We start from the raw sequence: 24,206 nt of genomic DNA, 5'->3' as shown, positions 1-24,206 counted from the left end.
GTTCGGCCAACAAAGTGTGCAGATGGACTACTGTCTGTAATCATAGAACTAAGAAGTGTTCCTATATGGTGAGGGACAATGAGTGTAGAAACAAATGAGGTGGTTTTAATGAAGTGGCCGGTCAGTGTAAGTGTCTACAAATGAAAATGATCGCATGTACACATAGATTTCATTGCTTTGAATCTATGACCTTAGCATAATGTTGTGGTCTTTAACTCTCTCTCTCTCTCTCTCTTAGTCTCTCTCACACACCCACACACACAGACTTGCTTTTTCCTGCACATAATGCATCATTTTATCTGTATCCGACACATTCTGTCAATTTGCAGCACACTCTCTGCTCTCATAAGGCATGCCTGGCTGCCTGGGTGTTTACAGCTGCACAGATGTAATCTCTGTATCGATTAACACAGTGGCCCCAATGCTCCGATCGACTTGCTTTCTGACCATCATCACAATGAATAACTCCACCAGAGCTTTCTTATAGGAGATTCTGTCCTTCATTATGGTCATTGATCAGTGTGTACCTGTGCAGTTATGTCATTATAGACCATTTTACAGACCACCCATGAGATTATGTTATGGGTAGAATTTAGTGGATTAGTCTAATGATTAAGACTAATAAGACTAATTAGTAAGACTAGTAGACTAATGATGTTTATTATAATGTTATACTGTATTGGTATGTACTTTGTTATATTCTTTAACACTTCTTAAGCATATGGATAATAAATTAAAGGAGATGGCTAGAAGTGATCACAAGATATGTTGATAGCAAGACTCCAAAATGCTCCAAGGCTTATATGCTTGATCTGGATGCTTGTTACTGGATCCTTTGAATTTCAAGATCATTCAAGAGTAGAAGAAGTCATAAAAATGGAACCTCACCAAAATACCCCCAGACGAACCAGTAAGCTTTGTAAAGTGTGGTGGGTAACCACCAAATCCACACAGGAAAAGAAATCAAAAGCATAGATGCACATAAATGTAATTGTGTAATTACATGAATTAATAAATTAAGAAAGCAGCTTCAACTGATGGCCTATAAAAAGGTGTCTCATAACCAAGGTGCCACACATGAAGCATGTGTTGATTGGTAAAACCAGTGAGCTCTCTCAAGACCTTCACAATGTTATTGTTGCAAATAACAGTTGTTTCTCCCCGCAAGACTTCAGACAGAGGAGTGAAAAGAATATTGAGAAGGCCATCTGTGGAGAGCTACAGAAAGATCTGGAATCAGCAGGTACAATTGTTTAAAAGAAAACAATAAATAATGCACTCAATCACCACTCACCACACAAGACTCCATTGCTGAGGAAAAAGCATGTTGAAGCATTTAAAGATTGCTCAATAACATTTAGACAAGCCTGTGAAATACTGGGAGAAGAAGTTGAACTCTTTGGATGCCATAATATACTCCATGTTTGGGGGACAAAAGGCACTGCATATCACCCCAAAAACACCATACCACCAGTGAAGTTTGGAGGTGGGAACAGCATATGGCACTGGCACGCTTCATATAATTAAAGGAAGGATGAATGGACAAATGTACAGAGACATTCTTGATACAAATCTGCTGCCATCTACCAGGATGATGTAAGGGGTACATGTTTATACAGTATATGCTTTATGTAACTTTAAATATTTTATAGGAGGGAGGTTTCTAAGCACCTTTCTCTCAGCCCTGCCCACTGTCCTGCTCGGGTTCCTGGGAGCCACTGTATCATTGTATTGCTGATATTGATGGTTAATCAGGCGTGAGCTTGGCCAGCTTGTTCTGAGTGCCTTTGCGAGGTCCCCATCTGGGTGCTGCTCAGGGGGCTGGGTCGAGGGCCTCTGGCACATGTCAGTGAATGAAGGTTGTGAGAGGGGGCAGCGCTGGGGCCAGCTGATACACTCCCAGCTGACTGCGGGAGAAGTTGTGTCTGACTTCCTTGTTTCTGCACAGTCAGTGTTTTTTTTTTTCCCAGATGGACAAGACCATCCTACAGGTAACAATGCAGTGATGAACTGCATATGAGAAGGAAAACACATTCGTAACCTAATACAGTATCTGTTAATGCACAAATGACACGACTGACCCAAATAATCTGAATACTCAAGTATTTGTACTTTACATTTGTACTCATTTCTCTATTTATTATTGGAAACGGTGCATTTTTATAAGCCTGAAAAAATGTAGCCATTACCAGTAGAAGCTTTTAGCTAGAACAGTTTATATTTGGGAAAAGTAAAGTTAAAAGAGCAGCAAAGATGCATAGAGAAAGAAGTGGACCTCAAGGAAAATAAAGAAATAAAAAACAAATTGGTTAAAAATATAAGATATGAACCATATAAAATTATGGCTTTTTCTAAAATTGTTTTTAACATTGGTTTGGAAGATGTGAAATCAGGTACCAGTTTGGAACAACAACAAATATTTGAAGCCTTTGCAATGTTGTTCTCACATTCTTGTTATTTCATTCATCACATAATGCAAAAGCAGCTGATGTTTTCACATTAATAAAAATAATCACAGTCATAATGTCTTTTTTTATATATTAATGCCTCACATAAAAAAATGAAAAACATTGTTAGAGTTGCAAGGCGCAAATCACTACAAAGACTCCTCTCACATTTGCCAAAAGTGTCTAGATGTTCTTTAAAACATTTGGAAAAATGTTTTGTGGACTGACCAGTCAAAGGTGGACATTTTTGAAAGACATGGGTCCTGTTACATTTGTGGCAAAGGTAACACTGCAATCCACCCTATGAACATTATACCAGCAGTCAAACATGGTGGTGGTAGTGTGATGGTCTGGGGCTACTAAAGTTAAGCGCAGTTGGGTTGTGCAGCAGAACAATGAACCGACACACACAAGCTAATCCACCTCTGAATGGCTAAAGATTAAAATTAAGATTCTGGAGTGGCCAAGTCAAAGTCCTGACTCGAACCCCATTCAGATGCTTTGGCAAGACCTCATACAGGCAAATTTCCCCCACAGCAAAATAAAAGACTTGTCACAAGTTATCCCAAACGCTTGATTGTTGCTGCCAAATAACTGGCATAACCAGTTATTAGGTTTAGGGGTGCATGTCTTATACCTCCCATTCTTCCCTGTTGACCTCAGTGGTCTCTGAATGACCTGTCTACATTAATGTCCTGTAGTGTACTGTAGGCCATTTCAGCAGAAGAGGGGGCAACTGATTGACCAGCCCTTCCACACCTGATAGAGAGAGAGAGACAGAAAGAGAGCGTGTTAGGGCTATCTCTTTGGCAAGGGTCGTGGCCTGTGGGGAAATGGAGCTGAGTGCTGGTTCTGTTGCTGTATTGAGGAAGTGGAATGATGCTGTGCCATTCAGTTCCATCTATGGCTCTGGGTGCTCTAATTAGACTCGGTAGAGTGAGCTACTGACTGAGAGGGAATGGTGCAGTGAAAAGTAAAAAGAAATAGAAAAATCTAGCAGATCATTTGAAAGTTAGAAGTGTATTGATTCATTGCAATGTACACTATATGCTATATACACTATACTTAGCAACATATTGAAATTACAAATGAATCAGGTGTATTTCAAGATTTCAAAATTAAAATGTTCCCCCTTATGTCAACTTGCCATGCATTTAGCTCCCACACTCTGCTTTTATGGTGGCATTGTAAAGTTGCTAATCGATGGCACAGGATGCCCTCCCTAAATCCAGTTGGTTTCACTACATGCAGTGTAGTAGCGGTGCTGTGTGACTGTACTACTCAGTATATTACCACTATCAGACTGGACTTGGTATCGTCAGATTCTCAATAGTACAGCATCAGAGTTGAGAGTGTGTGGCTTGAGACACATCTATCTTGTCTCTCTTGTCTGCCGTCACTGCCTTCTGGTTCCATCAACCACGCAGACATACACAGACACACATTAGTACAGATGCACTTGCAATGACTGTTAGCCCGACACAATGCAACTCAGCTGGCTACCACTCCCCACTTGACAAAGGTCTGACCCCCGTACCCTTGTATGGATGTGCGTGTGAGCGTGTGTGTTCAGGTTGCCCCTCCTCCGTGCAGTCTGCCACTCTGTTCCTATTCTCTGCCAACTGCTCGGAGGCAGGGCTCAGCTCCAGGGCCTTCGGTCCACACGCTCAGGTCTGACGGTCAATTAAATTCAGATTGAGGATAAATGATCTGCAAATGATGTCCCAATAAGTGAGTGAGTGAGTGGAGTGTAGTTAGAGACTAGCCGCTCACAGCCGGAGGATGCAGGCGCCTCTGCTGTGGGACGGCCTGAGGAGATCAGGAAAACGAGAGCAATGTGGAACGGTATCTATTGAAGCCATTAGCTAAAAAAAGCTTCCATGTTAAAAAAGGCTGTATGCTAAAGTGTGCATTGTGTCCATATAGGTTAGTAAGTGAGGTAGGTCAATAAAATAGGTTACATCATTGACAAATACTGACAAAACTAATGCAAACTGGTTTCTGTTTTGAAAGTAAAGTAAAAATGCTGCTTCTGCTCTCATAACTCACACTTAGGGGTGGCTGGAAAACCTGCTGGTATTTACGAAAATATTGTCACTGTCTAACCTTGTATCTCCAAAATGGCAAAGAGCAAGAAAAAAAACCTTCTTAGCTTTAAATGGAGGTCAGTGTAAAATACCTAATTCAGTCATTTTGGGGCATTTCCATTGGTCCATTCATTTGTAAGGAACACCTGGCAGATTCACATTGTCAAAAATAACAAAAGCTGTACAAGGTTTTTGTCCAACAGCAACCATATACTGTATTTACATCAAATTTGTTTAGAATTTATCTCAGAATTCTTTTCAGCTTTAACATTTTCATGAAAATTCTTTGTATTGTCTCAATTTTATCACAGATCATTTTTTATGTAGTTGCTTTGACAAATGTCACAAAAGAAGGTTGAGACATTCAATGAACATTCAGTGAATGCACTGTAATGCAATGTGAAAATGACAAAATCCTGCTAAAATTCTTATACTCATTTTTGTTCTTATTAATTCATATACATTTTTGCGTTTCTTGTTGTTTGGAATTTGCACTTTTTAATATTTCTGTATACATAACCATTCCTTTACAGAAACATCAGAACGTTTTCTTTCAAAATGTATCCGTTTTTAGACATCACTACATATATTGACACATCTTTGCTGTCACACAAAACCTTGCATCTCCAAAATGGCAACTTTACAGGAGATGGAAAAACCTTCATCTTTCAGTGGAAGTCAGTGGAAAGAAAGTCATTTAGGATCATTTTTAATAATCAATTCATCACAACATGTTGAAACAATATGAAAAACAACTGTCAGGGTCATATTATGTTGGGAATTCAAAAGCAGTAAAAATGGAGATACAAGGTTTTTGTCCAACAGTGATGACAGATCAGTTTAATAATAAACATTAATTTTAGGTTAAATTTCATTATTTATCTGTGTTTTTCAGTTTAGCCTTGTTCTCCATCACTCACACAACAATTTTAGCCATACAAATAAAGTGTTCTTCTAAGTGACCTGATAAAGAAGTGATATTGTTTAATCCTTCAGATAACAGGTTTTATTAAACATTGATGGTTTGCTGTTTTTTGCAGCTTAATATGTTCACCTTGTTACATAAAATGCAAAATACAAAAAAATGCAATGCCAACTTCCCCCTGTTTTGGGGATCACTCAGCTTACTTTCTTTCTTCAATAACACTGACATACAGAACAAAGGGAATATCCTATGAATTTAATCATTTGCTAAACTGAAAGTAAACTGGATGTAAATGAGCAACTTTGAAAAAGTACATTTACTGTGGTTAAATGCTATTTTTATTGTAGCAACTGATCATGATCTCTTCACATTAAGACAACTGCTGTTGTGTTGTCCAGTTGATCTCAGCATAGCTGTTTATGTACGGAGGTGCATATTACTTTCACAGCAGTTGGATCTCACCCCTCCCTATTTCTACTCCTCATTGCTCGCTAGCAGCTCAACATAGTCGCAACATTTGCAACAATCGCAAGCTGATTCCAAATTTGTTGGCAGAAAGGCTGCTAGAGAGCCTACAAAATAAGGCTACAAGTTCCATCTGTGATAACAGAGGAGCGTTGCAAATATATTTGCATGAAATATTCCTTTTTGATACATTTCCTTTTATCATAAGTTCAGTGTGACAGAAATGACAGAGGAGTATTTAACATGCAAACCCCAAAATTGTTAATACTTTCTAATGTCGTAGGCATATTGGTTTAATGAGAAAACGAGAAATGAGAATATTTTTCAGCTGCATAAACTGTTTGACGAAAATGGGCGGTTTTTCCTTTTTTAATTCTTTTTTTTTATTCTGTTTGTCAATTTATGCCCAATTTATTTTCTCCAAATTTGGAGGGTAAGGACTTAACATCCTCAGATACATGCCAATCCAATAACCGCCTCTTTTTGACCTGCCGCCACCGTGACATTGCCAAACACCGCCAGTCCCCAGCTCCACTGCACAAGCTAACAGTAGATAACTGTGCAAGCCTACATCACTTAAGTGTGAGGGGGTAGAGAGCACCATCTACCCATCCAGAGTGAGCACAGCCAATTGTGCTCTCTCTGACTCCGGCTGCTGATGGCTCCGACCGCTGTGCCACAAGGAGTTTTTTTTCTTTTCAGTGACGAGCACTGCACACTTAGTTAACTAACAGTTACACTAAAAACAACGTTAAAGGCCTTTTCTCTTTAATATCGAGGAGCTGAAGTTGAGGTGTTGCCGTACTGAACATCTTCCTTTGCTTTACTATATCAATACAGTTCTATTGATCCAGTTTTGGTGACAGTTTTTGCTATAGAAAGGACAGCTGGGAAAAAAGCAAACACAGAAAGGGAGAGAGAGCAAATCGCTGCTGTCTAATGAAATTTATTCCATGATTTGAACCCTGTAGTTGCTCTGTACAATGTATAAATAATCCTGAGTAAACAGACCAATAGAAATGCTCTAAATGGCTTAGAATAAACTCTTATTTCACACTGACTTCTGTTCAAAGCTGAGAACATTTTTGCCTTCTCCTGTAAAGTCACTATTTTGGAGAGACATGTTTTTGATTGGACAGCGACTAAATATTGTTCCTGTCATATCTTACAAATGCTAACTGAATCATTCCATGAGATTGGAGCCAAATAATAATGTTTATATATTAAGAATGTTAAGAAAGATGTTAAGGAGATGCAGGGTTTTGTTTTCACAGCTGCGATATGTGATGTGGCCAGCAAATTAGCTTTCAAGTACTACTCACTTTACTTGCACATTTTTCTCATCTCACAATGTGTATGTGTGTGTGTGTGTGTGTGTGTGTGTGTGTGTGTGTGTGTGACCATGCAGGGAGAGAGAGAGAGAGAGAGAGAGAGCAAAAAAAGAAAGAGAGAGTGAAAGGCATGTAACGGCTCTTGTCCCTGAGGGTTTGATGACACTAAAGAGGTACATGGGGGAAGGGGGCGGGAGGTTTCTCCCTCTGCACCATTCTGTCCTTTTACAACCCGACAAAATAGCCTTTTAATTTCACCCAGCGTCTGGGCCGTCTGCGCCACCGCATGCATCAATCTCCATCATCAACATGCTCCAGGCGCTGAGTCCCAAGGGCCCTCTCCTTCTCTTTCCCTCTCTCCTTCTCTCTCTCTCTCTTTCTCACACACACACCCTTGCCACTGGCAGGCCTGGACTCTAAGCACTGTGTATATTCTCAATGTGTTAGTTGATGCTTGTTGTTATTGTTGTTGGCATGCGTTTTTCTTTTCACTGGAATTAGTTTTCCTGTTGCAAGTCGTGTTCTTCATTTACAGCCCTGTGAATTAAGATTAGTCTCACTGCAGTCTGCACTGCACCTTCCTATGTGAAAAGCCATATATTTGGAATTGTTTTCTAATGTATAGTTTTGGAATATGTGCATATAGCCCAGTAAATGTATGTCAAAACATACATGCAAAAATAAATAAATAAACCTACATAGATAAAGTAATATAGTAATGCTCATTATCTGGGCAGTAAGTGTTTATGTACTCAGTACATAACACTAATGTTATATGAATAGACAGACAGTGGTGGCTTTACATCACTGAGTTCATTAAAACACCTCCAAAGCTCTCCTCATGGGAGTCTAGTATTATTATTTATTATTATTTAGTTATCATTCAACACCTGGTTTGGTGAGTCAGTGCTTAATGGCTTGTGCTGGCTGACTGCATCCAGGAAAAAAAGGGGGAGGGAGCTTTGTTCTTCAAACTACTTCCCAAGAGCCGCCTACTTTCTTCAAAATGGGCAAATCTATTTATATTTATGTTTGCCTGCTTCTGTTTTAATGTAAGCTGTTGTTGTTCTTATTGATGAGATGACGGTTTTAAAGAATAGTAAAGAAATTATTGTATGCACAAATAGTTGTCACATAAATATTAAAATGTTTTAATACAATAGTAAAAAGTTTTTTTTATGCATTTTAATCAGCCCAGGTCAAAGTCACTGAAATTAAAGGCAGTCAAAGCCCATGTGCTTTTAAATGCACACCAGAGCTGCTCCAGAGCTCGACAAGAGCAGTGCTGTAAGTTTGCCTCACTAGCCAAGTTAGCTATCTGCAGCCAATTCATCTGCTATTTTGGCAGTTGCTCTTAGAAGACAAGTGCATGACCCAGGACCCAAGATCTTGAACCTCAAAAGCATCTTCTTAATTTTTATTAATACCCAAATACATTACTTACTTGCAATATATTCTCAATTTTTTCAAGTTTTCTAAGAAATGAGAAGACTTTTATTTTGAAGAGATCCGCTGTTTGGGACATTGCACCTTTTGGGGCAAGGGTGTGATGATGTAGGCATTCAGGCAAGTATTGAGCTTCTGTTAGCTCAATAAAGAAGCAAGCGTTTCTTGGATAATGCAGTACATTTGACGTAAAGGGATCATTGTGTAGATTTGATTTGTAACTCCTTAGTAAAGGCTATTCACACTGTAATTTGAGTAGGTATTCACAATTGAATGAATGGGTTTGCTGTCCTGGTTCATGCATGACTTTAGACATTTAACAGCTTGGGGTGCCACCCAAGATTCATGCATGGCAGCTTGACACAGCCGCATCATCGCGTTAAACAAATCCACAGACTATTGGCAGGCCGAGAGAGAGAGAGCTTGTCGATAGGGATTACAACTAAGCCTCTCCTGGTTGCCAGGGCTTCTGCTGGCATGGAGTCCTACTCTCACAGTGAGGCAACAGCAGGAGTGCATGGGGGGCTGCCAATGAGGGAATACTGTACTAAAGCTTATAGGGACTCCATGGGGACTTCCTGCAATGTCTCTCCATCATAAAGATTTCTGATGTTCTGGCTTGGTTTCATTACTGCCAGTGTTTTGCGGTGCTTTGCACTGGAAGGCCATTTTTATTACTGACGCCTTCTGAGAACATCAGCTGATGGAAGAGCAGGCTAACCATGCTTTACAGACAAATGAATTCTTCCATATCAGTTGTGGCTTTATTGACAGTTATGCAAAACATTAGGTTTGCTCTAAAGCAACTTTTCAGATGACTTATTCAGAAGTAGATATGCAAGTCAACCAGTTGGTTGACTTGCCCAGTTATGGTAATTCTAGGTATGAATTTACAAGCATTACAGAACAGTTAATATAATAGATAGATCTAGAAAACAAATAAGATAACTTTGCTAAATAAAACATGGACAAATATTTTAGAGTGTCTTGGACTCCCATCCATGAACAGGTGAGGCATCCTCTTCATTCTTAGGACTATGTATCAAAACCAAATTATGCTCTTTCAGTTGTCTAGCTACTTTTTTTGATAACAGAACAAGGAAATCTTTGTAAATCAACACTATTAAGAATCTTTGCAAATCAACGCTATTAATAGACCCACTAAAAATAAGCCAAATAATGTTAATAGAGATGTATAGAAAGGTTGCTGGATGAAGGCTAAAAAGGACTTGATTCCTACGTCCAATGAAAGACCCAGACACTCTGTATCTCTTTTTTCCAGTCTCTCTCTCTCTCTCTCTCTCTCTCTCTCTCACAGACTCTTTTTCTTTATAATCCATCACCATCCAATACAAGAACTCCTCACCTCACTTTATACTACAGTTTATCAGATGTTACTGACCCACTGATCTAGCTGGGACAGTATGTATACATGGTATTTACATAAATAAATATTGTATTCTAGATATTTGCCCTTAACATTTAGAGGACCTTTGGAAGTGTGTACACAAATTAATTGCTAAAGAAATGCATGATAGACCATAGATGGACTGTTAATTACTTCCTAAACTAAATTACACACACACACACACACACACACACACACACACACACACATACACACACACACACTAACCCTACGCTGAATGGTTTCTTTGGCAAATGATAATCAATTGTGTTTTCCACAAATGAGATTGGTCCCGCTGGGTTGCCATCTCATCTTGTTAAGACCAATTAGCAGCAATTAGCACGTGCTAATGAGATGAAGTGGGGATCCCAAAACAAACAGTGGGAGCTGCTGTTTGATTACTGCATGGCATTAATGCGCTTCGGAAACCATGGCCCTGCTGCTTTCGGCCATGCAGCCGTTCAGTGAGGGCCTGCATGCCTACACTCCAAGCAAAAAAAGGTGTTATATAGTACTAGTTATTTGACATACAGCAATACTGGGGCATTTTTTGTGCTATGTAGAACGATTTTTTTAAAGATTGTGAAAAAAAACAACTCATACTGAGGCTAAGAACCATTTAAGCGTAAGCTCTTTGAGCTGTCATGAATATACACTATATGACACCCCTTCTAATGAATGCATTCAACTACTTTTAACTGCACCCATTGCTGACACAGATTTGCGAATGCACACAGCTTAGTCTAGTCCCTGTAGAGAAGTTCTGCCAATATAATAGGACACTTTGGAGCAGATAAACATGAACTTATTGACACAATGCTTAATGCCAGGTGTGGGTTAGAGGGACATAAAGCCTCCAGTACTAAGCTGTAGAGCGGTGGGGCTGTATTCTCCGGAATGATGGTGCTCCATCCAATACTTTTGGGGTGAGTTAGGAGTTGGGGATTAGTTTTTTTCTTCTTAATGAAGATGCTTGTGCATTTATGGTCAAAACAATAATCTGAGTTCATTTGTTGAAAGACCATGAGATTAATAAAAGAGGTTAATGAAAGCCAAAGGTTCACAGAAGAAACTTTTATTTTTAGTGTATCTAAACAAATGGAATGAAAGTCTGCCAGACACCAAATCTGGCAACCTCACCAAAATATCATCAAACAAACCAGTCAAATCAAGTCAGTAGAGCTGAAGTTCAGTATTTTCATGCAATGTTATTGCAATGTGTAATACATATATGTAGCTGTCTTTGTATTTTACCTATCCAGTGACCTTATAATTCAGAGGCTCCAGTACTAACTGGAGGAAAAATACATATGGGACAAATATATTAGTGCTGAAACATGTTTGTTTAACAGCAGTGATTTTGACAACACAATTGACAATATTTCCCATAGAGGAAAAACTGCCTAGACCTATAGGTTCCTAATATGGGTGTGATGCTGACTACAGCATAAAACGCAACCTCGAGGGTCTACAATGACACTGGCAGCTACCAAAACCTTACATTACCACACTAAAGATTATGTCACAATAATACACACCATTAGCAGCTGTGTAGTATACATAGTAGTTTTTGGTGCAGCCATGGAAATCTCTTTAAGATCAGGGGTCATTATCGATAAAGAATCATGAAAAGCAAGAGCCATTTCACTAAAATGGTTCTTTGCCTGGTTCATCATTTACAAGAACATTGTGTGTATGGTTCTTTAAATAGCAAGTAGCAATACAGTAACACACGTTCCACTGTAGTTAAATAACCCAAATTCTGTTCTCAAACCAGTACTGAGTGCCCCATAGAGTCTAGACTTCTGGCAAGAGACAAAATGTGGACCATATGGGGATCCCTGAGAAACGGTCTGACAGCCACTGACTTAAAAAGCCATTTTTTGTTTGGTGAAATTTTAGTTCCTTCTCTATGATGGAATATCTTTGTTTATGGCTTTTTAATATTAGAATATTTTTAATGGTTTTGCACAGCAGCAACAAAATGAAGAACAAGCATTTCTGTCGAAGAACTAGGTTTTTTTCAATACCATATAGAAACCCCTCACACTACATATCTATGTCTATATCTATCTATCTCTCTCTCTCTATCTATCTATATATATATATATATATATATATATATATATATATATATATATATATATACTGTACTATACTGCACATATACTATAAACATGGAGCAAAATGCCCATGAAAGAGAGAGAGAGAGAGAGAGAGAGAGAGAGAGAGAGAGAGAGAGACAGAGGGAGAGAGAGGGAGAAGGGGGGAGAAGGGGGGAGACTGTAACTCACACCATTTATTTACATCCACTCGAGCATGATGAAGTCCCACCGTCCGTGTGTTATTCTCCGTCTCAGTGCTTTACGCATTAGTCCTGCGCTTCGTTCACACACACACACACACACACACACACACACACACACACACACACACACACGGCGGAAAAGTAAGAAATTGCGACCCGGCAAATAGTCCAGCTATTTGGATATTTCCACCATATCCTGCATTTGCAAATCTATCACAGCCCATTTCTCTCCAAACCAGACTTTATTATACAACAGATGATATCTGAGTGTGTATATATTCCGGCTGCACGTGTTTGTATTCCGTTTTTCCGTCTTATTTTCCGTATTTCATCATTCATTAAATATATGCTGTAAAACAGCTGCCTAATGTGTTGCTTTACTCCCAGTAAACTGGGGACTGTTTAAAATCCCAGCTGAAGTGCGCTAAGGTGCAGGCAGTCTGAACTGAACTGCAGTGTGAAGGTGCATTTGTATTCAGGTTGTGTTATTAAGGCCTTGGTGATATCTGTGAGAAACAGGACTCCCGCTGCTGTGTGTTTTACTCTCTACTGCGGACTGTGCGCTATCTGGTGCTTCCCACAGCCGCACATTTGCGGCGTTTTAACGATAAGATCATCCATTCTGACCCTTATTATACCCATTATTGCGGTGACGTTACTCCATATTATAACCATTACTCTGCATTTAAAATGATCACCCCAGGGTATATTATAATCACTATTCCATATTACACTCATTACTGCATATTATAACCAGCACTGTACTTTCTTTCGTAGCTCTATAATATAATCAATATTTTGTATTATAATAAACAAGTCTGCTTTATCTATCGGTATTCTGTATGAGGCTAATTAGTATGTTCAGCGAGCAAAACACAAACACACACAAGTCCGTTATTTATATACACATTTATATATAAATATATATATATAGTACAACTCTCAGTTATAGTAATTTCGTAAAACATTAAAATAGTTCAACTGAGTGCCAACTGCTCGTTACAGAATAAACAGATTTTAGCATTGAGATTTTAGATTTGAAGATTGTTATGTCATTTATCCATTAAATACACATTTATGATTACATGATGACCAATAATAAATTACGCTGGTAATTGTTCCTCTACAATAATTTGTTGAATCGTTAAAACGCTATTCATCAAAAATTGGGTAAAACGTTAAAAGAAAATCTAGGTTTAACAGCAGCGGTTCGATATTAACAGATCATTATCATCAACATAACTCATAATCAGTTCACACGTACCTGGTCTCTTTATGTTTACTGTATGCTTTTATTAGTTTTTTGTAATCGACAGTGAACATAACGTTACAAAATAGCCAAACGACACCAGAACCCACATTACGCAGCTTGTCCCGACCCCCCGTTTTTTCCAGAAATCGCCGCAGCTCTCAGATGCTAGCTAACTTTACCCACAACCGCGCGAATTACGATATAAAATGCTGCACAAATATAGAAAATATCGAGAAGCCGCAGACACCATGCAGAGTGACCTCCTGTCCTCAGCTCCGGAGCAACTACTACAGAGGAAAATCCGAGTGGTGTTTATTTGTTTCCCCGCCCGTATTCCGGTTAGACCCGCCCCCTTCTCTGGGATTGGCTACGTCCTCCCACCTGCGCCAGTCATCCATTCTAGAATGCTTCGCCCTTGCAGCCAATCCGAGCACTGCTTGCCAGAATACGGGTGGAGAACAGAAATAACAGCTATCTAAGCAGCGCCGCTGTCACCTATACAGCTCTGAGCCGATTGGCACGGGTCCGACATTGCGTCATAGCGTTCACAGATAGGGATTGGCTCGGCTCAGCGCAACAAAACCAAACGCGCGCGCCGGTTGCTGACGCGCTGCACGCCAGGACTGCGAAGCTCGGAGTCGTTCACAATACCGGGAAGATCAGAGTGTTTTTCAGGAGCGGGGTGGAAGGGACCGTTTTCTTCTCTTTTTCGGGAAGTTTTTCAGCAGGCTGGAGCTGAACTGTACGATATGCGGGGTGTTTTCCGTGTCTGTTACGCGCGACACGACTTTCTGCACGAGGCTCTCTGAGCTGGATGTGTTTGCCTTGGCCGTGCTGGTGAGTTCGTTTAGACGGAGGAGGCTCGGAGTGGTGGGCTATGCTGGATCGGATGTTCTCTCCTCGTTCTGGAACTGAACAGCGGGCCGCTTTCTGCTAGGCTGATACCACCGCAACACAGCGGGTCAGTCCGCCTCGCCTGCCTCTCTCTCTCTCTCTCCCTCTCTCTCTTTCTGAAGGGACCGTAGCGCCGGTTCTGCGCTCTCCAACATGATCCAGTGCGCGGGCTGCGAGAGGCCCATCCTGGACAGGTTTCTGCTCAACGTGCTGGACCGAGCCTGGCACGCCAAGTGCGTGCAGTGCTGCGACTGCAAATGCAATTTAACGGAGAAGTGCTTCTCCAGGGAGGGCAGACTCTACTGCAAGACCGACTTCTTCAGGTAGGACCGCCGGACAAAACGGGGGAGGGGCTGTTTTTAGATCGTTTAGATCGAAACTCCATTACAATAAAGATCTACAGTAATAATAACATAGAAATACACAAACCAAAAGCACACCGGCCCTATACACGAGAGAAAATAAATTATACAGCAGTGTAGAAATGCTATAAGCTATAACTCCAAATGACCCATGCTAGTACTGAAATTGGACGTTGATATATTACAGCATTTCCTTAATAAACTAACTCATGCATTGTCTTATAGTTCTTATGCCGAAAACTTTTTCATTGAGCCAGTTAACTGTCACACTGCTCTAGGAATCCTGTAAAGACTCCTGTAGTACTGCTACACATCTTTTTTATAGGGGTTCCAATGGGCAGACCTGCACCATCAAACGGAGGCCTAGTATATCATTTTCAGTCAGTGTGTGAGCAGGTCTTACTGCACTATCAACAAAAAAGGTTCTTTGACTTGTAAAAATAGTGGAACCCATTTGGGTACTTCATCAAATAATTTTTTTAAATGTTCTATAAAAATAACATTTAGCCTACAACACGTTTTCCTGTATTTCCTGTATCCCCCCCATGTGCAATTAAGAGTCTTTTGCTGTAGATAATATTGTTTATTGCTTTTTTAATTCTTATTTATATTGTGTATATAGTGTAAATTATTTATCCAAAACTGAGTGTCCTGCTATCCCTTTCTGCTGCTACACTGTGAATTTCCCCACTGCGGGACTAATAAAGGACTATCTTATCTTATCTTATCTTATCTTATTTCTGTTGTATTTAACAGGTAAAAGAATCAAATAGGTCACTGAGCTGGTTTGGCGCCACAGAATAACTGTATTTAATAACTAATTTAAGAAAATAAACAATGTTTTAAATGTGTACTTTATTTATTTATTTGTCTAATAATTTATCTAGAAACAAAAACATTGCAAACAATGCATGAAATAGAGAGAAGGAAAAACGAATAAACGCAAGATTTCCTGTTGTGCTTAATTTTAGCTGTAATATTAATTTAATATTAGTATTGTTGCTCGTTTTAATATTAAAGCATGTTTAACAGAATATTTCATTTGAGCTGTTGTGTTATTTTATTAATCTCATTTTAGTCTTAATGCCATTTTTTTTAGAACTAATGTATCATTTAACGTTATAATTTAAATGTAACAGGCCTGTAACACACTTCTGTTTTAGGCCTGTCCTATTTGCTGTTTATATGTATTTTAATATGTATATGGCTAATTTTGGCTGTAATGCAATATCTTATTTTTAATATAATACTTAAATGAAACGTTGCTGTCTGATCTTAACGTTAATGTTATCGTTTCGTGTGAAAGACGAGTGATCCAGTGAACAACGGAAATAAAAGTGTTGCCCTCTGTTTAATAAAAAATGACAGAAATGGGAGATTTTATACCTGAATATCCATATTAATAATGGTCAGGACTGTGTAATCAGAAATGTAACCTAAACACGAGCTCGCCCTGAAGCCCCTGAAGGGAGCTCAGTAAATGTCAGTCTGTCCTGGAGGTAGTAGGGGTTTCTGCTCTGAACACTGGGCTGTGTTTGTTCGTGTATTTCCTCTGTCTGCGAGGCGTGGAGGGAGCTGATATCATTAAAGACACTTATCCGCTTGTTCGAGGCTCGGGGCCGAAAGCTCCCTCTTTGTTTACACGGTATGAGTGTCAGGAGGAGCGCGGGACTGGCGCGTGCATGCGCGCGCTCGCCGGTGTGCTCGCCGCGGCGCGAGAGGTGGGAAAGCCGCGATAAGTGGATTAGGAGAGGAGTAAACGGGCTGGAAGCTGCAGACACGCGGCAGACACGCCTTTCTTACCCGTTTCAGCAAAAAGAAAGCGTTTACATAAAAGCTCGTTTTATTCCGCGTCTGCGTTTGAAGGGATTTTTCTTAAACAAATCCATCAAAACAATGGAGCAGTGTTTGTACTGCCAGCGATGATAATGCAGGCGCTGACTGACCGCATATTTTGTGCACATGAATTAAATTATTAATAATAATAACAATACAATAAAAACGCTACACTTTACTGACTGCGTAGCCTACAAAGGTAAACAGTATACCCGAAACTAAAACAAAACTACAACAATACAAAAAAAAAACAAAACAAAACAAAGCAAAACAAGACTTATAATAACAATATTATGGAACAAATAAATTACAATAATTAAAAGATATAATTCAATTTGCACTGTTTTTAAAGGTTGCGCAAAATATATTTACAATTCTATCAACACAGAAACTCAGAAAAGCAGTGTTTAATCACACAGTATTTATTATTATATATTAATAATTATATAACAATTACAAAATTTTAAAAAGGATTATTAGACACTAGATATTTTAAGTCAACACTTTTCCAATTACGTATTGTATGTTAACTCAGCGTGTGTTAATTCAGTACTACAGAATTTCATTAAAAACTGTATGTGTTAATTCACCACTGTACTGATTATTTCCGCACTGTAGGCCAAGTGTTCATTCAGCACTGTTTTTAGTACTGTTTTTAATTCAGTAGTATTTGTGTTAATTCCATTTAATTCAGTACTGTAGAGATTATTTCAGACATTATGTATGTTTAGAGATGATGTAGACATTAATGATGCATTAATGCATTGCTGGAGATTTTAATTCAGTACTATGCACTTTAACTCTATTTAAGTACTGCAAGTTGGTACAGTACTGTAGAGATGAAATCAAAACTAAATGGTATTACAGTATTGTACAGTTTAATTCAATTATTGAGTTAAAGTGGAGATTACTAAAACACTGCAGGAGCAATTCAGTACTATAGTTAATTTAATTCAGTTTAGTTCTGCAGATCATATTTCAGTACTCTAGATTATTTCAACATTGTAAGAGTTAATTCATCATAGCTGTAGGCTCAAATTCAGCACAATGTGGTTTAATGCTGTAGGTGTTTATTTATTATTGTAGAGGTTAGTTAAATGCTACATGTATTAATTCACTGTTGTAGAGCTGATTTCAACACAGGGGTTAATTCAGTACTGTGGAGATTATTTCTGAACAGGAGGAGTTAATTCAGTACTGTAGAGATTATTTCTGAACAGTAGGAGTTAATTCAGTACTGTGGAGATTATTTCTGAACAGGAGGAGTTAATTCAGTACTGTAGAGATTATTTCTGAACAGTAGGAGTTAATTCAGAACTGTGGAGATTATTTCTGAACAGTAGAAGTTTATTCAGTACTGTGGAGATTATTTCTGAACAGTAGGAGTTAATTCAGTACTGTGGAGATTATTTCTGAACAGTAGGAGTTAATTCAGTACTGTAGAGATTATTTCTGAACAGTAGAAGTTAATTCAGTACTGTAGAGATTATTTCTGAACAGTAGGAGTTAATTCAGTACTGTGGAGATTATTTCTGAACAGTAGAAGTTTATTCAGTACTGTGGAGATTATTTCTGAACAGTAGAAGTTTATTCAGTACTGTAGAGATGATAGCAGCTCTAGTGGGCTTAATTCAGTGCTATAGAGTTTAAATCAATGTAACTATCTCTGCTTTTCTTAATTCAACACGGTAGGAGTTTTTCAGTACTGCATAGATAAATGCATTGCTATGTGTGTTAATTCAGTAAGTTTTAATTTAGCATGAATGTGGGTGCATTTAGCCACTATTCAGTATGATATATAACACTGTGGATTCTGGAGTCAAGGCAAGGTAGCCATAACAGTGCTGTGTTAAGGCAGTTCTGTGACATTTTGCAAATAAACAGTGAAATTACTATTATTATTTAACACTCTTGGTCTTAATTAAACACTGTAGAGTATAATTCATTATCTATGTACAGAATATGTTGCTCATTTAATGTATTAATGCACTGCTGGGGGTTTTGCTGAGAAAGCAAAATGTAGAGCCTGTGTAGTTGTGATCTGAAGGCTGACCGCAGAGTGTCTGTGTGCAGGCGCTTCGGCACCAAGTGTGCAGGCTGCTCGCAGGTCATCTCTCCCACTGACCTGGTGCGGAGGGCACGCAGCAAAGTGTTTCACCTCAACTGCTTCACCTGCATCATGTGCAACAAGCAGCTGTCCACAGGAGAGGAGCTCTACATCCTGGAGGAGAGCAAGTTTCTCTGCAAAGAGGATTACTTCAGCAACAACGCCACACTAAAAGACTCCACACACCTCTCAGGTACAACCACAGTTCAGCCTCACATGCTGAGAGCTTTACATGTTCAAGTCTCATGGAGGGCTGGGCTACAGTGCTGCCTGGGCTGGAAGTCTGCATAATTGAGCTGATTGTGGGATGTCTGAGCCAATGTCTGATATTTTTCATGTATAGATCTGCAGACGTGACACAGAGATTTCAAAAATGCCAAAATCCCCCTAGATCAGTGCACTAGCCCAGCATCCCCTTCAATATAAACAAGAGGGGTTCTATATAGTACTTTATGTCACACATTTGACAACAGTGGAAAAACAAACAAATACATTAACAGCAAAAAAAAAAACTGGTATCTGTGGTTGGCAGAATTGCTCCTTATCTTATTTTACAGTTAAATACTATGGTTTATTTACAGTAAAATACAAAGCAAATAAATATGCTACTGTAGCTTGACCAATTACAGATTAGTGCTGTTAAACAGAGAAAAGTGTTATCGGAAAGATCTCGTATGGACGTACACTAAAAACATTTTCTGTGCATTTTATTGCCAGCTTCTGGCATCTGTGGTTGCCAGATTTGTCAGTATAAACATGGTTTTGCACTTTTTACACTTTTTACCCACCATAGTGGCTAGTCTTATACGTCAAGGGTTGATGTAGCCATAAGTATTTATTCTAAGCTTTATTTTAAAGCTAGGTAGTACTTATTCAGCTAAATGTATAAGCTATATTAGTGTTATAATAACAGTAATAACAATAACAGTGTTATAATAACAGTAACAATAACAATGTTAGTGTTATAAGAACAGTTATAACAATAACAGTGTTATAATAACAGTAACAATAACAATGTTAGTGTTATAATAACAGTAATAACAATAACAGTGTTATAATAACAGTAACAATAACAATGTTAGTGTTATAATAACAGTTGTTGTGGTTGTGTTACTATTTACAGTGTATCAATGGTTTCAGAACTGTACTGTATATTCTGAAGATGTTACTTTCACTATTCAACAGTATTTCCCTGTAAATTACATCAACATTATTACCGGGAAGCATTTCCATGGTTCTTTGATTCTATGTAGAAAATTCACATTTACTGACAAACCTTTGAACCGTTTTTAAGACTGTAAAGATTCTGTTCCTCCAGGTGCTATAAATAAAGCATTGGTTTGAAATATCAATTTCCAGTCTTAACTATAGGTTAATCTGTTATTGCTGCTGGATACTGCTGTAAATCCCTTCTGAGCATCTGGATAAATGCGATGTGAAGATCATTCACAGCTTGTTTATTCACAGCTTGGGTATTTGTTTAAAAACACATTGCCTATATTGTTAGCTAAATTATCCAACACCCAGCTTATCTGATCAGTCTTTCATTAAAGTAAAGCAGGTGAGCTGCTGGTGGAATTGAACTAATCCATACAGGTGTCTGGAGTTCATAGAGAAGTCAGCAAGCAAATCTGTGTAATTCTCACTATTGATTTGCATATTATTTCTAATGTAAAATATTATGTATTGTATGGCCTATCTAGTTTGCTGTCATATTAATATTAATAATAATAATAGCTACCTTTATAGCATATTGGGGAGTTACGGGAGTAACGTGTGTTTGTTGTTTTCCTCCAGCAGTGACCGCCTGCAGTGAGCCCAGTCTCTCCCCTGACCCGCAGGACGTCCACGAGGACGGTAAGGACTCGGAGGCCGGTCAGCTGTCCGATAAAGAGACCTGCAGCACGGAGAACGACGAGCAGACCGCGGGCGCCAAGCGGAGAGGCCCGCGCACCACCATCAAAGCCAAACAGCTCGAGACGCTCAAAGCTGCCTTCGCGGCCACGCCCAAGCCCACGCGCCACATCCGAGAGCAGCTCGCGCAGGAGACCGGCCTCAACATGAGGGTCATTCAGGTGGGCGCAGTGAGCGGGATGGCAGGGAATTTTACCAAGACTGGTGGGATGACAGTGATAACCTGTCTGTTTGGATTCGAGCCCTTGTATGTGAAGAGCTCCCGCTGTGCACGTGCGCTCGGTGCAATCTCGTTACTCACGTGGGGATTGATCTGCTGGCATCATGTAGGGTTTAGTAAGAACTATAACACAGTTAAGTGAATGAAACCAGCTCAGCTGCACTGAGTAAATAGACATGATGACATAAATAAAAGAAACGGATATGACGTCAGCTTCTTTAATAAGGGACATCACTATAGGGGCCTTAGAGATTGGATGCTAGAACTATCATGGGTTTTCCTAAACTCACCCATTTTCTGATCTACACACACAGCAGACTACATTCATTTTCAGAAGTGCTCTCCTCCTGTGATAGTTTGTAATAGCAACAGTTTTAAAGTTATTTCATAACATAGTTAAATGATGAGCAGTCTTAAAGCAACACTATGTAGCATTTGTACCTTCGAAGTCATTGTGGTGCTCCACTGGCTTTATAATAAGGAGAACAGCGTCTCTGGTTTTGCTACTCCGGCCTCGAGAGATAACTGCTAACTATGCATTATGTAGCTAACTTTGAGGAAGCGGGCAAGATAATGCATAACACCTTTAAACAAGTAATACTGTGTACAATTTTAATATTACTCTCCTAAGTACACACTTTTCTTTCATGTCATTATAGGATCTGTGTTTCTCAGCTTGTCCAAAAAAAAACAACAAAAAAAAAACAACGTGTCCTTATTAATTACATAACCGGATTGTAGGGAGAGGCAAAAGCCAATTTTCCATATTGTTGCTTTAAAGCAGAGCTCAAGTGTTGTGTGCTAATTTGTGTAGAGTTCTTTTAATAGCTCAGATTATGTGTTTGGGGTAAAAAAAAAAAATTAAATAATAATAATAAAAAAAACGATTTGGCGGAAAATGAATAAAGACTTTTATTTTAAAATGTAAAATTTAATGTGTAGTATTTTTCGTTTTGTCTTTTTAAAGTTAAAACACTTAAAATAAAAATAAATAAATGAAGCTCCACTGATCCAGATATTGTTCCTCTGCACTATGGTAGACATCCTTGAGAATCGTTTCATACAGTTTTCTACTACTGAACGCTTCGTTTTTTAAATGCAGTCATTTTACTATCACGTTAAAACAAATTTCAAGAGCAATAACTATCGTATTTAACTGCAAATTTACCTTTTGTGCGACTTCTAAAGAATAAACCTAGCTAATGTACAGCGGGGATATACAAATGCTGAAATCCTCACTCCGTATAAGCTAATCAGACGGCGGGCTTTTACTGTGGTAGGCTGCGAGTGTGCGGTGAGTGAGCTTTGCTCGTGTTTGGTCTGATCCAGCTGTGCTCTCTGCAGGTGTGGTTCCAGAACCGGCGCTCGAAGGAGCGGCGCATGAAGCAGCTGAGCGCGCTGGGGGGCCGCAGGCACGTGCTCTTCCGCAGCCCGAGGAGGATGAGGGCGCTGGGGGAGCGCATGGAACCCGCCGAGCTCATGACTAACGGACACTTCACTTACTACGGAGGTGAGCTGATTGTGCTAATCCTGTGACTGTTCAGCGCCTGGACTAGGCAGCCGTGAAAATGGCTTAAAACTACGAGACATGAAGGCTCTGGTTTATCTGATAATGTAACTGATTTTGTCTAACACAGTTAGAAGAGCACAGGTTTGGTTACTGGCTTCTCTGTGAACTCCAGCATCTCACCTGATTTACTTTAATAAAGGACTGATTGGATAAGATTATTGCAAAAACCTTGTAGCTGAAACCTTGTAGCTGAATGTAATAAATAATAATAATAATAATACATAATTACTGATGCTTCTATAGCAACTCCAGTCATTTCTTATGATTCAGTAGGACCATCTTGATATGCACTAACCCTCACCCCTGACTGTTTGCCTCCCCAGACTATCAGGGCGAATACTACGGTCCAGGAGGCAACTATGACTACTTCCCCCAGGGTCCTCCGTCTTCGCAGGCTCAGACCCCAGGTGATCTGGGCTACGTCTCCTCGTCTGGCCCTACGGGCACCCCTCTGGGGAGCATGGACCACCACCATTCGGCTCATCACCCGGCCGGTGAGAGCCAGTGTTTCGGGGAGATGGTAACACACCACCCCGGAGACTCCCCCAGTCCGGAGCCCAGCGGCCCCGCCTCCATTCACACCATCTCCACAGACATGGGCGGCCCCTTCACCTCTGTAACCTCACTCAGCACCAACGGATACACCAACCAGCTCTCCCAGCCCTCTTCGGAAATGAGCGAAGGCACTGTATGGTAGCCGACGGACATTACGAACAGTCAGGCCGAAAAAACACAACAAAACGGACTCAGGTTTTAAGATGGCCTGGAAATGTACTTTTTTTTCGGTTGTGATCTTAATATGGATGTTTCAATGAGTTCATCTATGTATTTATCTATTTATTTATTTTGTTCTGTTTTATGTTTATTTATTTAATATATTGAACTATTTATGTCAACAAGTACAAGCAGGCCACTGTATTCCACCACTTTAATTGGTTTATTGCGAATTTATACTTGTGTATTTACGAAATGAATGTCAAAAAGGGGTCCAAGCACCCTGCAGCAGCACTGTTGATTGTCCTGGCATATAATAGAAGACAGCACCACAGTATTTATGTTTGTAATGTATTCGTTTATCATGTATCATAATCAAACGTCACAAAGCTAATTGCCTTTTGAGGTTTTGTTATATTGACGCCTAAATGGAATCTACAAACCGATGAATTATGGACGTAACTGTGCGGTTACTTTTCATTAATAGTTTCACCAACTTTCAGAGATTGTCTTCAAAAATGAAACCTAAAAGAGTTATGAACCCTTTATTTGAAATGAAAAAAAAAACTTGAATTGTAGACAAAGTCTACCTTCAGAGAACAATTTCAGCTGTGACCTGTAGTAGACAAAGAGCAGTCAATTGTTTACGACTATTTTCTTCAGGGGTTTGAATATCAGCATTATTTAAAAAAAAACAACTTCTTGGTGCAGAAGAAGAACGGTTTCTTTTTTTCTCCAGCGAACAACCAAACTTTTGTATTCATTCAGTTTCAATTTGAGTTGTGATTCACTGTGCTAATTTGTATGATATTGTGTTTGCACAAAAAACAATAAAACAAATACACAAGCTGATAAGAATTCAGATGTTTTGCTGCTGCTTTGTTCCATGCATTGAATAACGGCTTTAATTGAATAGTGTG

General features: G+C 39.3%; 1 protein-coding gene across 2 annotated transcripts; it reads left to right on the top strand.

Annotated features, from left to right (window-relative positions):
• The first annotated feature begins 14,329 nt into the window (after window positions 1–14,329).
• Window positions 14,330–23,397, top strand: lhx1b (LIM homeobox 1b). 2 transcript variants are annotated; one of them, XM_072693586.1, is made up of 5 exons: window positions 14,330–14,886; window positions 18,835–19,061; window positions 20,669–20,943; window positions 22,347–22,512; window positions 22,896–23,397. In XM_072693586.1, the coding sequence occupies exons 1-5, from the start codon at window positions 14,717–14,719 to the stop codon at window positions 23,267–23,269; spliced, it is 1,212 nt and encodes a 403-aa protein (XP_072549687.1). In that variant the 5' UTR covers window positions 14,330–14,716; the 3' UTR covers window positions 23,270–23,397. The 2 variants fall into 2 exon arrangements, with proteins under 2 accessions (XP_072549687.1, XP_072549681.1); XM_072693580.1 differs by having other exon boundaries at window positions 20,666–20,943.
• The last annotated feature ends 809 nt before the right edge of the window (window positions 23,398–24,206 follow it).

Source organism: Salminus brasiliensis, chromosome 1, assembly GCF_030463535.1.
Source record: "Salminus brasiliensis chromosome 1, fSalBra1.hap2, whole genome shotgun sequence".
NCBI lineage: Eukaryota > Metazoa > Chordata > Actinopteri > Characiformes > Bryconidae > Salminus > Salminus brasiliensis.
The sequence above is the reverse complement of the archived record's forward strand: the minus strand, read 5'-3'. Positions and strand labels throughout refer to the sequence as shown.